We start from the raw sequence: 16,038 nt of genomic DNA on the forward strand, positions 1-16,038 counted from the left end.
AATCTTCAGTCAAGTGTATATTTTTTCTGTTTTAAGGTCTTGACGTATCGTCTCTTCTTTGTGCCCGTTTGAAAGTTTCCAAAATGAAAAGTAAAAACAGCAACAAAAAGAGCAACATGATTTTTGTATATATTTCCAACACCCCGTTCATCCTTTAAAACAACCCTTACCAGTTTCCGTCTCTGAAGCTCTTCCCGAAGCACTCTGTCTTCTGGTAAAACGTCACACAATAAAAAGTAATTGTCTTGTTCTTCTGTTGAGAGATTAGAAAAATAAATGGGACGCAAATTATCATCTTTTCCAGGACTTATTCCTTAAAAAATTTTCTTTCTGTCTCTCTCTCTCTCTCAAGATTTCTCTTCAGATATATAAAAAATAGGTCTCTTTCCGCTTTATTGAAATTAGGCAATATAATCACAGCAATTTCATGTTAGCTGTTACGAAAGTCAGAGAATTCTAATTTAAGAAAGTGAGATTATTGAATTTTGGGGTTGTAGGGAAAAAAGGAAGCCAAGATGTACACTTACCAAGTGGAGCTGTGGAATTGATTCTAATCACGCTACAAAAGTCTGTAATGGGTTGCTCAGCGAACCTTTTACGCCAATATAAAATGTACCTGGGAACAAATAAGACTCAATATAGTACTTTCTTTAGAATGATAAATTTTACAATAACACTTAATTATCCCAAAGCAACAAATCCAATGTTGACTAAACACTGCTAGAAAATTTATAAATAGAAAGGCAGTAGAACATTGTAGAAATATGAAATACATATTTAATAAAATGAAATTACCCTGTAAAGGCATGGAAATGATTAAACTTTATTACCTCCAAATTCAAGACAGACATCGTCGGCAGCCGTCTGTCTCGAGAGACGATGGTGTAGCTTCTTAAGAGTCTATCTGCACCGCCGAGAATGGCTTTGCAGTCCGACTCGGGAGTGACACGGTATCTGTCTCCTCCCGTGTTGAATCGACATCTTGTGATGACGCTGGAGTGTCCTCTCCAGTGAAGCTGAAGCTACAGAGCCTGGGCAGGGTGATATGGAGGGTCTGCTGTTGCCCATGCAGCAGAGCCCCCCTCTCTTCGCAGCTGAAGGGTCCAAGGGAAAGACGGAGTCAATACAGCTTGGCTTCAGGTGCGCCGCAGGAGTTGCCGGTGTTGACTACAACGTCAAACCGCCTTAGGGACGCCGGCTCCGGATTTTCGGTCGGGGTTTACTCCCTTAGCCTTTCCCCTGAAGAGGTATGCCGCAAGGCAGCGGAGGTTTTTTGGAGTCAGAGTTTTCCTTCTCTGATGTGCCCTGACTGGAAGATCGAACCAGCGACACTTAGCTCGCAGGCCGACGCTCAATCCACTGAGCCAAACCAGCCAGACAGACATATGGGCAAGTTAAAATGAATTATTTTCTGTGATAATGAAAATGTTCTGAAATCATATCTAAGTTTATATCAATTTAAAATGCACACATTTTCCAATACATTGAAAGTTGGGAGGTTATCTTATACATTAAAATAAGAGGTCATAATAATAATGCAGCGAGAAGTCAACCTAAATCCAAGGTCTATGTAACAAGAGAAAAAACTTCCAAAAAATGCCACGAGTCCGATATGAGGCGCACTTCGCCTCCAGGAGAAGTCAAGTTTCAGTTTCATGCATAACACCCAAATCTGCACTTCCGATGACTCAGATGACAGGATTCTATAACCCGTCCATCTTTCCGTTCATCTGACAAGATTTATATTGGAAATTATAATCTCATTTACCAATCGGCACCAGGAGAATGCGGTTTGCTTCACGGGGAGAAAGAAAATGGAAAGGCTGCCTCTAGAGTTGACACGGCTGACAGTGCCAACTGATGGCTGTTGGTGCCAATCCCACCCCAAAGGGAGTCCCCAGTTTGGGACGCGGTGCAGGGAGAGACCCCAGCGCACATGCGCAGCAGTGGCCCAGCTCTGCGGTGGGGCAGCACCGCCATGAAGAGGCCCAGGCAAGGCAGCCTTGGGGTTCGGGCCACGGGGGAGCAGCTCTGCTCCAGTCTGGCCAGACGGCTCCCTCCTCGGCTGCAGGTCCGCAGGGGAAACACGGTCTCTGACAGAAACTGCACGTGCGCTCCTGTCCCTGGCTGGTCCGTTTCTAGGCAAACAAGGACTCCAAATCCTCAGTTTGATTGGTCCAAACAGCAGTGTCCTAATTGGATGAAATGAAGCGGCTCTGACTGATGGGGGAAGATGCTAACGAGGCTATACCTGGGCAGCACTGCCTGGATGGGGACAGGAAGCCTCGGTCCTACTGGCTGACACAGGATCCCAGGGACCCCTGGTAAGGGCTGCTCAGATGCAGGAACACGGTGCCAGGGCGGTCACGGGAGGCAGGAACAACGGAGCCCCTCTCCTAGCGCGGTCAGGGACAGAAGAGGGACTGTATTCCATGGAAGGACGGCTTAAGGACGTGAGACCTTGCACACCTGCTCCGTGCGGCACTTTTCCCCCAGCCAATGAAACACACCTTTCAGCTTTCAGGGATCACGTCGTGTGTCCCTTCTGCACTTCTTTCTACTTCTCTAGCTTATTTAGAACTACAGTTGCAGCCACTCAAAATATAAAGGCAGCCAGGAGATACTATGCGGTATGAACTCTTTATTTGGATGAATTATCCTGTTATTAAAAAGCTATTAAAGTAATTATTAGGCCATCGGCAAACACGCTTTATTTTTTTGAAAGAACTTCAATTGTGCTTCACAAAACTATCTTACAGAAAAAAAAGTCCTTGTAATAACATCCTGCCTGCCAGCCCCTAGTGTGACCGGCGCGTTCACTGACAGAGGCATGGAGATTTGAGATATGTTGTTAATTAAGTAGCATGAATGAAAGGAATTTAATATAGAGAGGGCCGAGAACCAAGGGGTTAACATTTATCTCCTGAAAAAAATTTTACCTACTGAGTACAGTTAGCAAACAGCTCAGTATAAATAACAATGCTAAATGGCTCAAAGGAAAGAATTTTTATTTTTGTTTTTGTCTTATTCCCTTGAGAATTGTTATTTTGTTCCAATAAAATGTCAAATATATTTAACATGAAAACGTATAGCTCTTTGTAATAAAGCACAAGGTAAGTCCATCTCTTATCTATTATTTATCATTTATCATCTTTGTTACTTATTCTGCTCAGAAGCAGCAGCTGCTGAGAAGCTGTGTGCACGCGTGTGTATATATATGAATTATTCAACTTGTAAAGAAGTTCTGGGTAAATTAATTCATGCCGACTGGACCCTTCACTGTTCCTTCCATCCCCAGCCCTTCCCCCTTTAACTTCTTTTCTGAGGTTGGGAAAATGTCAAATAACATTGAAAAGATTCCAAATAACTCTGATCACACAGTCAATGCTTGTATTGTTTTGGAGAGGGATTTTTAGTTTCCCTAAATAGTGGAGTGTGTTACCTAAAGGAGACCGATGTATTAAAAGATATTTAAAAGGAACAGAGTTTACTCACATACATTCCCGGTCCATTTGAACTAATCACATTCCTATTTCCTCAGAGTAAAAATATTATGACTCAGGAGGACAGCTGACAAGGAGAATTTAGGTTTCCAAATTTAAAGTACACGTTAACTACACTTTATTTATAAAACACATCAGAAATGCATCTATTTCTTTTTGATTAAAGTACCCACTTTATTATATAACTGCCTTTTCAGGGTGATTGATCCCAATAATTAATTATTGACTCCTAAGCCCCAAGTCCTAGTAAATAATGATTTTTCCTGCCCACATATGAATGTGATTAATGCAATAATATGGCAGATGCCATACGTGTCCTGTTTTATGAACAGTTGACAGTCTACGAGGGCTGGTGTCACCCCATTTTACAGACGAGGAAATGTGCTGAAGTCACGGCAGGCCTGCTGGTCCGCAGTCCCCTCCAGGGACAGCCCGCTGCTCCGTGAGACCCCCAGAGGCGAGCAGTTGCTTGCTAGGAATGACGCGGCCTGGGAGATAGAGACTTTGGGTGCAGGGGCCTTACAGTGTCTGGGTTACTCTGTTTGGCAGGGAAGTAAGGGCAGAACATCTCGAAATGGGACCTTGTCACATATATCAAAATGTCTGCTTTCAGTAAGTACAGAAAATCAGTCACGACCACGATGTCGTTTCTCAGGAAAATACCAAGTCCCGACTCATGATGACATGAACACAGCTCCTGCCCTGCAGCTGCTGAGCAGAAGGCGTTCCTCGTGGACAGTCACTTCCAGGCACTGGGAACTGGGAAGGAAGAAGTGCCGGCCTGCGTTGCCGTCTGCTGGTGCGGTCACTCCAAGTCAGGAGCCCGGGAGGGGAGTCCGGCTCCCTCTGGGCTCTGGCGGTGAGGCCAGGCCCCTGCGTTTCACACGCGCCTCATGCTGGGGACTCCGTAACCAGGCCCCTCAGCCTGCTCATCTTCCTCATCCTCTCCCTCTCAGTATTGGAGTCACTAACCACAACCGGCTTCCACTCCCAAGGCCTGCTGAATGGCCCGCTTTCTGTCCTGGTCTTCAACCGCATCCCAGGCTAACGCTGAGCGCGCTACGGCTTGGGTGGCCTGAGGACCCCTGTTATCAAACGCTGCCCTTTGGTGGCCTTCTACCGAGTCTGTGCTGGACTTTCTGGAAGGACGTCCTCAGCTGAAGAATGTCTATGGCCTCACACAGAAAAAAAAAGAAGTCTGACAGAGGTCAACAATGTCAGCCGTCTGGCTGAGTGTGGCAAAGGGAGGGTCACCCACTCTTTGGAGAGCTGGTCTGTTTCCGGAGTTTGTAAAACTGGCAACAGTGAGTGACATTCCCAAATACAACTTACACCCTCAAGAAGACAAAGGAGTGCAAAGAGTTTTTTTTTTTTTAGTCTAAGGAGAAACCTAAAGAAGAAACTTTCATAATTATAGAGGAATCATTTTAAGTTATGCCCTTCCTTCAAGGAATGATAAATTTAATTCTTTTATTAACAAAAATAATATGTTTACCTTTGGAAGTCAGCAACCAACTTGACATCAGCTATGACCATCTTATGTTCAATAATCATGTGCTTCAGAAGTTGGTCTTGTTCAGCTACAGGAACATGCTCCTCGCAGAAAATACAGGGCACAGATGGGGACCCTGCTAACGAGGGGGAGCCACCTGGACTCTCTGGCAGGGACAGCGGCTCCAGGATGCAATCCTTCCTGTCTGGGAGGGACAAAGAGAAGAACAGAAAACAGAAAAGCTGAAGCTAACTCGGTACAGGCTGATTTCCTACCTCCCTGCATGAGCAGGGTCCTTTAGATATGTCCCTACCTTCAAAAAGAAAAACGCACAGCACCAGAGAGCAGGAGACCGTGGGACCATTTTAAACGGCTTCTGCCACCCAGAGGCAAGGAGCGCTGCAAACCAGCCAGCTCCCTATTTGCCAGCCTGAAGGGAGGAGTCGCGGGTCATGGCAGCTGTTTAGACCCTGGGGACACTGGCCAAGGGCAGCAGCTCCGGAGGCGCCCGGAGGGGAGGCTGCCGCATGCTGGGCTAGGTCCTGAGACCCCATGATGGTCTATGGCTGAGTCACCACACGACGGGAAGTACACGCGGTACACTGAAGCACAGATGACGCCAGGCCTGTCTCTTCAGCTGTTCCCTGTCGCACCTGCAAAGTCTTTCCTGTTTCTGGTTACCTGTCATGTGCAAAGAGGAAGATGGCCGTCACACTGGGCTGACACAGTGTAAGCTGGCTGGCTGGCCTGGTTGGCGATTTTCAGTGTTGATTCATGTCTACCATTTACTTATTACACAATTGCGTCTCATAATCTGGGTTTTTGTGAACAGAGAAACAAACATTCAATTACTAGACATGTGAAGTCTGTCCAGAAAGTATCCAGCCACCTAATATGAAAAATAGAGACCTTTATTGAAGAAGAGACAAGAAACATTGTACACAGGACAATGGCGCCTCAGTCCCATTCAAAGCAGGCACCTGGGGACCCCACACAGTTCTCCCAATCGCCATCAGCTGCCCCGTCGTATTTCCTGAATCTCATAAATGATCTGAAATCTCTTCCCTTTCAAAGGCGATTTTAGTTTTGGGCAAAGCCATAAGTCCCAGGGTGCCAAATCCGGGCTGTAGCGGGGCTGAGGGCTGAGTCACCTGGGTGATTTGGTGACTCTGCACGAGACGTGATGCATGAGCAGGCGTGTTGTTGTGATGAAGCTGCCAATCACCAGCTGCCCACAGCTGCGGCCTCCTGAATCATCTGAATAGTTTCCGTGGAAAAATGTTCAAGCTTAACACAAAATCTGAAGATTTGTTGCTCTGCTCACTCCGTCACTTTGAGTGCAACGGCCATATCTACTGCCCCCACTGACCAGTACAGTGAAGGCGTCATTGTTCACGCCTGCGCATTCCAGTCCGCTCTCCTGGGCTGCCGGGTTCCATTCATGCCATGCAAACTGTCCTTGATATATTAACAATGGCTGGATCTTTTCCAGACAGACCTTGTGCGAGCTCAGCCTTTTACCTGCTAGAATGCCTGTCACCAGAAAGACAAGAGACAGCCGGTGCCGGCGCGGAGCGTGCAGAAAGGCGTTCCTGTGCGCTGTTGGTGGGAATAGGAATGGGTGCAGCCACCGTGGGGACAGAAAGGACATTCCGAAAGAAATTAAGAACAGAGCTATCCTGTGACCCAGCAATACCACTTCCGGGCACTCACCCAGGAAGACGTGAATGGAGGGGACTGGAGAGGCAGCTGCATGCCCACGCTCACCGGGGCATCGCCACAATGGCCAAGGGCTGCAAACGCGCACACGGCTATGGATGGATGAACGGGTAAAAAATCTAGTCGCGGTATACAATGGCCTATCACTCAGCCTGAAAAAGAAATTCTGTCACGCCACAACACGATGACCCCGGAGGACAGGACGCTAAATGAAACTCGCCGGTCTCAGAGGGACCCGCTTCCATGACGGCCCTGGCGCAGGCAGACCCGTGGAAGCAGGAGGCAGGGTGGGTGGGGAGCGCGTGCTCGGTGGGTCTGTCCGAGGCCTGCTCTACGAACATGCGCACATTCCTATCGCTGCTGTGCAGAGCACTTGGGCCCATGACAGCCCTGACCCCATCCCGGGCAGGGGGCCCCACCTCTCTCAGCCTGCGTCTGCAATGGGACACTGGTTCAATCTGCATGCACCTGATCAGACTGGTATGAGGGTTGCTGGAGAAAATCAATGTAAATACACGGGGAACTGATGTATGAGCTCGGGGCAGCTTCGCTCCTGCTGCTACGACGATGACAACAAGTGTGTCTACAGGTCTGGGGACAGGGATGGGCATTTACTGCCCTGACCTGTATTAGAAATTCCTGTGGATCAATTCAAAGTGCTCAGTCCACGGCTCTCACAGATCAACAATTGCTTGCTTTGGGGATTTAAATCAGATAAGATTTCTACTGTTAAAAAATGCTTTAAAACACACACGGTTAAGATTACTTAGTCTTTTCCGGAATATTTTCTCTAACTCCAATGTTTATTGCTAATGAAAGACTTATAATACTGAAAGAGTGGACTGGAGCCTAAGCCAATACAGTGTCACATGGCTGCGTCCCCTTCCACACCAATGCTAGTAATCAGAACGATGACAGGAGGGCCGGCGTCACAAAAGACACTGACGAGCAGGCAGGGACGGGGAAACAAGGCGGACTGGCGAGCGCTCTGCCTCACTAAAACCCAGGAGGGGGCGGAAAGGTAGGGCGGGTAAACCGACCCAGACAGGTCTGGCTGCTTATGGGCCTGCCGCGTGCTTCCCAAGTAAGTGGTGTCCAGTGGAGATTCCACAGAGCATCCATGCAGGTGGGGTTTAACCTAATCTAATTGATTTAGTGGACAGGCAATCCTTTAGGGTACTTTGAAAGTAGTATTCTAGTCAATATTTAAATGAAATGGGTTGGCAACTAGAAAATTATAAATGACCTATCTAATATTCCTTATTAAATATAATTAGTGTTTTGGATAGACTCATACATTTCTGAGTTGTGGAACTAATATTTCTCTATTTACAAAATTAAATAGCTACATCATGTTTGAGGTCTTAATTCATCAATATGAGTAATTTTTAGAACAACAGTTGTGTTTATATTTTGTAAATAGTAAGCATACTAAAAACAGAAATGACTTTATGAAATGTAATAAAATTAACCTTCAGTGATACACTGTTTTTCTTTTTAATTATTTAAAAAATATTTTTCTATTTTTTATTTTTAGAGAGGGGGACGGGAAGGAGAGAATCATCAATGTGAGAGGGAAACACTGACTGACAGCCTCCTGCATGTGCCCTGACCAGGAATCGAACCGGTGACCTCTTGCTTTGCAGAATGACGCCCAACCAACTGAGCCACACTGGTCGGGGCACGATGTGTTTCTTTAATATGTTTGCTAATAGACATCTAATAAACTGAAGAATAATTTCCATAGAAGTGTGTGTTGTATTGGTTCATGTGCATTTTTTCCCCAATAAAACAATGACCTGAAGCAATCAGGGCAAGCTTTTGCATTATTTAAAGGATGGGGAGCAAATTTTAAAAAATTCGTGAGTGTTCTTTTCAGTATCCTCCTCCTCAATTTTCGTGGATAAATACCCAGGAGTGAACCCCAAGATAAACTACGGACTCTGGGGGACTGTGAGGCGTCACTGCAGGCCCGGCCTCGGTAAAGCACACTGGGGAGTGACGTTGGTACGAGAGGCTACTTCACGGGTGAGGGCACGGGGTACATGGGAAGTCCCTTTCTGTCCCCTGCATTTTGTTGTAAACCTAAAACTGCTCTAAAAAAGTAAAAGTCTAAAAAACCGAACCAAACAGCTGACTGACAGAGGTCTCCAGACTGAGTCTGGTGTTAGTTCGGACGACACTGGTCTTCACTAGGCGCAGAGGTCCCCACGAACCGTATTTTGCAGGAGGCAGCACGAATTCCGGGGTTCAGAGCGCGCGAGGGCTGTGGTGGGAGGCGGGTCCCGCGGATTCAGCCCCGCTGCTCTGTCCCAGGCTCTGCGGGCGTGGAGGTCACCATGTCCGTGCCCCCCGCCCCCTTCTTCCCCACCAGGCCTCTCGCTGTTAGAGCGACCGGAACGCAGTTCTTGGGCGCGCACGCAAGGTCATCAGAGCCGAGGTGCGGGTTTATAACCACGTACTTCTAGGGCGGAATACACGGGGGCAGACGAGGCGCTCACGGGCTCCCAGAGCTCAGCTGTTAGACATCTATCCGCCCCTAGAAGAAGGCGGGACGGGGGAACCGGGGTACCGCACCCCCTGAAAAGTCCTCCTGGGGGTGGCTCTGACCCACACTTTCTTTTCCTTGCATGCTCCCTGACCAGGCAGGGGTCACCACGTGCGTTCAAGGACAGGCCTAAGCGCTGTGCGAACGACCCGTCATCTCAGCTGCTTCCGGATCGACTTACAACCGAAGCACCGGGAGGCTCTGTCTGTCCCCAAGGCAGTTACAGTTTTAGTCTGCCAAACAATGAGAAAACAGCACTTGCTTTACTGAAACATCTTCATAACCAGTTTAACTGACATGGGTTTATTCCCAAAAACCCAAATATAAAATTGCCACACGGGGAGGTTCACCCGAGTCCCGGCCTGTGGAACCTGGGCCGTTGACTCGTGGAATAAAAACCCGCTCGCAGACACGCAGGGTCATACAGTGAAGAGACCCCTCGAGAAGCCTGGATCTGAATAGTAAGCTTTCTGAGTCAGTACAGCTCCCCCGAGCAAGTACCCTAAAATTTATATTATGATCAGAGACCTTGGTTTCCCTCGCCCTTTCTTGACTATAGAAATGTTCTTTAAATACAGTATATGGTCATTTCTTATTTCTCTTTTCTGATTTTATTACTTCTCTATGGACACCGTGCATGGGTAGTCCCTGAAAGTCAAGCAGTATTATTCATCAACATTTACAACGGAAAGTATCCATTTTTAAAACCGAAACAAATTTAAAACATAATAAACGCTTAAATGCTAAGCCGTGAAATTTCTAAATATGAATCAGCACATTTTTGTACTAACAAGACAAAACCCACTTGAACAAATATATAACCCTTGATATTGTTTACAAAACACTCTCTGAGATAACCCCATGGAACAAAACTTTTGTCGTTAAGTTACCTTTATTGACACAATTAACTTTTTAGCCTTTAATGCATTCATACAGAAAATACTCGTGCGGTATGCTTTACATAAACAAACAATTAAGGCAAATAAAATAATCTAAAACAACGGAAAGTAAAGCCCTGTTCTGCCAAGGGCCCTCGAGGCCCAAACATCCCCTCCTGCCACCCCCGGCTTGCTTGCTGAGCTTTCCTAGGAAGCTGGAAGTTCCTGGCCGGCAGCGTGGCTGTTTTAGACCCATCCATCTGGGCCAGCGGTCTGCGCATATGGCTCCGTTATAATATTTTTACACTGTATGTACCGCTCTTTAAAGCACCTCTGTGATTGGGAAGGCAACGGGAAGGGAGATGGGATGCTCTGGGGCTGCCAGGGCAGCGGGGCAGATGCGGGGGCCGGGAGCCCGGGCACGCAGGCTCACAGTCCCGGGGAGTTGGGGATGCCCTGGTCCCCAGGAAGTGGGTGCACCCCGGTGCCGGTGTGCTAGGAGATGCTGAGGAGTGAGTGCTTAAACAGAAGAACCCATGTGTCGTGGAGGGCGAGACCATACCTCCAGCACAGCGCCTACAAACCACAGGCAGCCCTAAGCCGTTCACTGCCGTGGTGTAGTCAAAGGGTGTCGTTTAAAAAAGAAAATCGGACTTCTTTTGGAACACAGGGAAGTTCAGGTCACCTTGCTTTAAAGAACTTTTCTAGTACAGAAGATGCCCGTAAAAGCAAGCCCCAGGACACGAGCATTCTCACTGGAGGCTTCGATATGCAAGGGGGGTAAGGGAATGAGCACCGGGGTCTTTCAGCGTGAGATGCCGCCAAAGACACCCGTCAAAACAGGCACGATTCTAGAGGGACCGTGAAGGTTCAAGATAGAAGGATCTGGGGCAAAATGTTACATGTATGTGGTAACATTCCGACAAGAAGCATGAAAATAAGTGAGGGGAGAGGTGAGCCCCCCAAAATGAGATTTTCTGGCTATCTTCAATACGGGAGTTACCATTCTTCGCAGAAATGGTTATTGATAAGGGCCCAAGTGAAGGAATCACCTTTCTTATTTTGAAAATCAAAAACACAACTAGAAAGGCATAGCCAGGCCTCTGAAGCACCGGCCATTAGCTCTTTATGGGACTGAGCACAACTCTCTCTCTCTCTCTCTCTCTCTCTCTCTTTCTCTCTCTCTTCTCTCTCTCCCTCTCTCGCTCCCTCTCTCTCTCTCTCTCTCATAGCCAGAAAACCCAATGGTTGGCTGTCAGGTAGAAGAGGCTTTACACCCGGTGGGATGAGAGAGACATGGTTGGTCCCCAGATGCATCCTTCCTAGTTTCAAAGGAGACCCTCACAGCTGAAACTTCAGGCCGATCACCACGCACCCGGTTGAAGCTGATGGCATCAGGTCGCCTACGGTACAGAGGAAGCCCAGGGGGGAATTCAAAGACTTGAACGCAGTGCCCAGAAAGGTGCCATCCAACTGCGTGAGGCTGCGTATTGCCTGCAGCCGGCCCGGTGGCTGGAACCTGTCCACGCCGCCTGAGTGAACTTGGGCGTGGGAGGACCAGGGGCAGGTTCCACCGAGAGCCAGACCCAGGGGTCACACTGGCCTGCCCCCACAAGCTCTAACCTCCGTGTCTGCGCTGGCCCTTAAGTGACATCACCGATGTCGTCAAGCCTTGAAGGAACCACTAAGACCAAAAGGAAAACGCCGCAGGTTGGTAAGAAGTGCCCCTCGGGCTGTCACTGGTCCCTGCTGAGGTCAGAGAGGAGGGCACAGACGCCAGAGCAGCCCCCCCCCCTGCTTCCCCCAGGAATCGAATTGGTAACCCTTTGCTCTGTGGGAAGAGGCCCAACCAATGGAGCCAAGTCCGTCAGGGCAATAAGTAACATTTTTAAACAACAGGAAGTACCGATTAAAGAAGGCAAAAAGCAAAACAAAACTGGGCTGACCGGGAAAGGAAAGGAACTCTCCGTCTCCCGCCTCCATTTCACCTGCAGCTCCCCCTGAGGCCGCCCTGCCCGCTGCTCGGCGCAGTGAGTGCGGTGAGTCTTCTGGGAAGGAAGCGGGTGACCTTCTAACACCTGGAATACATGGCTCACAGAACCCTGTCGCTTAGCTTTTCTAATGGTAAAGAATAACGAATCTTGATTTAGTTTTAATTTATGCAAAAATATAAAAATCCACTCTATTTTATTGCATTTGGGGTTAATGAAACAAGTCAGAACACCTGCTGGCATGTTAAATGTCTCTAATTACCCAGCAGCTGAAAAATCCATTCATTAGCCACGAGGCTGGTTCACCGCCTCGTTAATATGATGGCTACTATCAGGAAGGGAAGACTAAGAGAATCTCGAAAAGCCCAGAAACAAGCGCAAAGTGACGCAGGCACCAGGGAAAATACTACCGGAAGCAACAGCCCTAAGAATCCCGCTTCTGACGGATCAAGGGGCCCACACGGACGGGGGGCCTTTCCAAAGATGGGTGTTTCACCCTCAAACACCACAAAGGCAGGCTGGTGGGGTGGGGAGAAATATGCTGATGAAAATGTTCGTTAATCAACAGAAAAAATACTTTTTGTGCCAAAATAAAACATCGTAAAGTGATTTTTAGGAGTTTACACATAAAGGTTAAATAAGGTTCCCCATAGACAGCCAGATTTTTAAAAAACTTCCTATTTGAAGTTTTACCCAGCTTGAGATATAGCCATCACACAATAAAGATTAAAATTTTAAATTTATTAATATTAATAAATAGAAAAGTGATTAAAGCCTTCACTTCATCATAGGCCTCTTACCTGGCAAACTTCAAAATAGAAGCACAGCACTAGGAACAGAACTGCCAGATAAAATTGAATTTCAGATAAACAAGGAATATCAATTTTAGTATAAGTATGTCCCCCATACTGCAAGGTATTGCCTAGTAGAAGTACATGCTGTGCACTATTTGGGATACACACTATACAAGTTACTAGCTGTTTGTCTAAACTACAAATTAGATTTCATTAATAAGGACCACTTGAATTAATCCTACCTTTAGCTGACACTGAAATAATAGGGATACAATTGGAGTAATGATATAACTGGACTCCTCTATTTTCATAGATTTGTCTGGTAATGCTGACGAGGAAGGACGCCAGGAAGGCTCCCTGTCCGACGCCTGCTTCAGTCGGCTTCATCAGATCCCATTTCTACCCTCTTCCGTCACTCCTGTTACCTGGCTGGTGGCTCGCAGGCTCTGAGTTTGGGGCCTGGACTCTGCGACATAGTACATGCATTCCGCAGCCGGTTCTCTGCCCGAGAGACAGAGCCACAAGTACAATGTGTGGGGGTGGGAGGGGGGGGATGCTGCCGGAGCCTGTTTCTCTCACTAGTTTTGGAGTCAGAGGAAGGAAGAAGGCTTCTCTGTTCTGTACATCGTTCTGACACCCAGCCCAGTGCCCACACATAGGAGGTGCTGGGTAAATACTTGTTTGCTTAATAAATGAATGATCATCAAATAGGGAGAAGCAAGAATAGCTATGGAAACAAAACCCAAAAAAGTAAAGCAACTTAGGAATATCTGCTGTGCTGCGGGGCAGTAAGACCAGGTGTGTGGTGTTGAGTCACGGACACAGGACAGTTGTAGTCACTGACGGATGCGTCTGTCCCTCTGAAAAGGAACTGCAGTACTCAGCATGATCTCCTTACACAGAACATCAGGTTGTTTTCTGCGAGGTAGCCAGATAAATGAAAGGACGTTGTAAAATTTATCTTGTGGAAAGAATCTAGAATTTTAAAACAATTTTCCAATTCTGACCACATTCCCCTTGTCCACTGAATTTCGGATGAGTGTGGAAATGTAGAGAGAGGACAGAAGAGGAGAGATTTTCCCTACAGTCTAAGTGATTCAGTCCAAGCAGTACGGTGATTAAATATCGTGGACACCCTGCCCCCCCACCAGCTCAGCCTTCACTCCTGGGCCTCCCTGGAGGGTTTCTTCGATGGTAGCACATCCTTCCGCACGGGGACCCTATGTGCTGCCTCTTTCCAGGTGGCTGGTACACGGACACTTTATTTGCAGGATATTAAAGTTTCTGCATGTCTGTAAGACACTTTAGGAGCTCAGTGTGGGGCTCCGAAAGAGCTGAAGTCACTTGTAAGTGACAAGAGAGACAAAAAATGTCAAATCAGTCACCTCAGAAAACCGTGACTGGTTGGCCATGTCTGTGATGTATAAATGTCTCTTCTGCATCCATTCCAAAATAGAGTTAGCACTGAGCATCTAGTGTGCTGGGCACCAGGCACGGGGACAGGACCTGGAGAAGACAGGAGTCCCGCTCCCAGGGCGCACGTGGGGACACAAGCAGTACAGGAGATGGCATCTGCTATAGATGATGGAGGTGCAGGCGCACGGAGAGCCATGGTGAGGATGGCCCCGGGGTCTGCCCCTCAGAGCCTAAGAGGGCCTCTGTGAGCACCAACACCTGAAGGGCGAACGGGAGAGGGAGAGGAGCATCCAGTGGGACAGCAGACGCGAGGCCCTGCAGGGAGCGGCATGGCAGGGAGGAGGGGCGGCAGCACGTTCAGGGACCCATGGGTGTGGGCAGCCCTCTGGGGCCTGACCCCAGCACGGAGACAGCAGCAGCGGCCTGGGAGGTGCAGCGCGGGTATCCGGTCTCGCTGGGGCAGCGGTGATGGAGAGGAAGCGGCCACGCAGTGGCTTCCCGAAGTTCATAGGGCGGCCAGAGTCGCTCTGCGGCTGTCCCCATGGCACCAGCCTACCCTGTTGGACTCTTTGTCATAGTGCGTGACAGCCTGGCTCTCAGGTCGGACCTGGTCACCACCAAGTACAACTTCCTCAGGGTCTGTCCCAAAGTCCTGGTACACACAAGGGTCTGTTTCTATGATAACCAGCGGTTTTAAATGGCTTACCATTCACACCGCCTCCGTCCACTCAGATTTCTGCTGGCTCCAGGGTCTGGGGCCTTCCCGCCTCTTCAAACCTCGGTAAACCTGTTCTTTATGCAGTTCCGTTACACCTGCACCCTCTCTGTGTCCTCTAAGTCATGGCCTCCAAAAGTTCCTTGCTTTTACTGCGTGCTTTTGATGTGTTTCAGGGTATAAGGATGAGTTACGACAAGCAGAAAAGGCACTATTTAAAATACCTTTCCAAAAGGTGGAGCCTTGCCAGCATCCACACATAAAAACAAGAACCACGAAAACCCAGAAAAAAAACAACTTTGAAAAAAACTTTATAGTCTGTGTCATTACTTATTATCCACTCAATGGCAATTACTCGGCTTTTTCCTATGCTAGTTAATAACGGATAAACAAGGATTAGGAACCATTTCTTTGCAGTAGCTAAAATCAATGGGACATTCTCTATTGCACACACTGGTACTCAGCTGCTACGTCACAGTTTAAATAAGTCAGGTGATATAAAGAACAAACAGGGAGGTGACTTCTTACCACGGTACAGAATCCGCCCCAAACTGGATGGTGGGGTCCACGACAGCGCGTACTTCACTGCGCCCACGTGCGGCGCCCAGACGTCAGTGCGCGTTGCCCCACCTGGAGGATGCGTCCGAGCTCGGAGTGGGGGGCGTGGGCCCCGTCCCCGCCGCTGGTGCAGCGGGCCTGGGGACGGCACGGGGATCCGCATTTCTAACGGGTTCCCAGGTGCCACCACGCTGCGGGGAGCCACGTCTGAGAACCGCGCACCGACAGGGCGCGTGAGTGCGGGGGACGGGCGCCGCCCCAGGGGCGGGTCCTCATCCTCGGAAAAGTGTCTCTAAATTAGAGACTCCTCATCTGGTCAGACAGTTTGGGAAGTTAAGTCTGATCATGAAAAAGATTCCAAAGTACTGATTTCTTTTCGGGAGAGAGAGTAATAAATGCGACTGTGGTTTCACGGCCATTTTAA

General features: G+C 48.2%; 1 protein-coding gene across 3 annotated transcripts in view; it reads right to left on the reverse strand.

The window, feature by feature from the left end:
* ZNF277 (zinc finger protein 277) overlaps positions 1 to 16,038 on the reverse strand; it is a 53,567-nt gene that overhangs the window by 20,689 nt on the left and 16,840 nt on the right. For 2 of the 3 annotated variants that reach the window (XM_090287013.1, XM_090287012.1), the window contains exons 2-4: positions 4,999 to 5,200; positions 528 to 616; positions 171 to 253 (exon numbers count right to left, since the gene is read on the reverse strand). In XM_090287013.1, coding sequence (XP_090143139.1) covers positions 171 to 253; positions 528 to 616; positions 4,999 to 5,200 — 374 coding nt within the window. Of the gene's footprint in view, positions 1 to 170; positions 254 to 527; positions 617 to 4,998; positions 5,201 to 5,676; positions 5,783 to 16,038 lie in introns of those variants that run through there. The other variant, XM_090287014.1, reaches the window with a different exon arrangement.

Source organism: Furipterus horrens, unplaced genomic scaffold (assembly GCF_987537825.1).
Source record: "Furipterus horrens unplaced genomic scaffold, mFurHor1.1.pri manual_scaffold_9, whole genome shotgun sequence".
In the NCBI taxonomy this organism is placed as follows: domain Eukaryota; kingdom Metazoa; phylum Chordata; class Mammalia; order Chiroptera; family Furipteridae; genus Furipterus; species Furipterus horrens.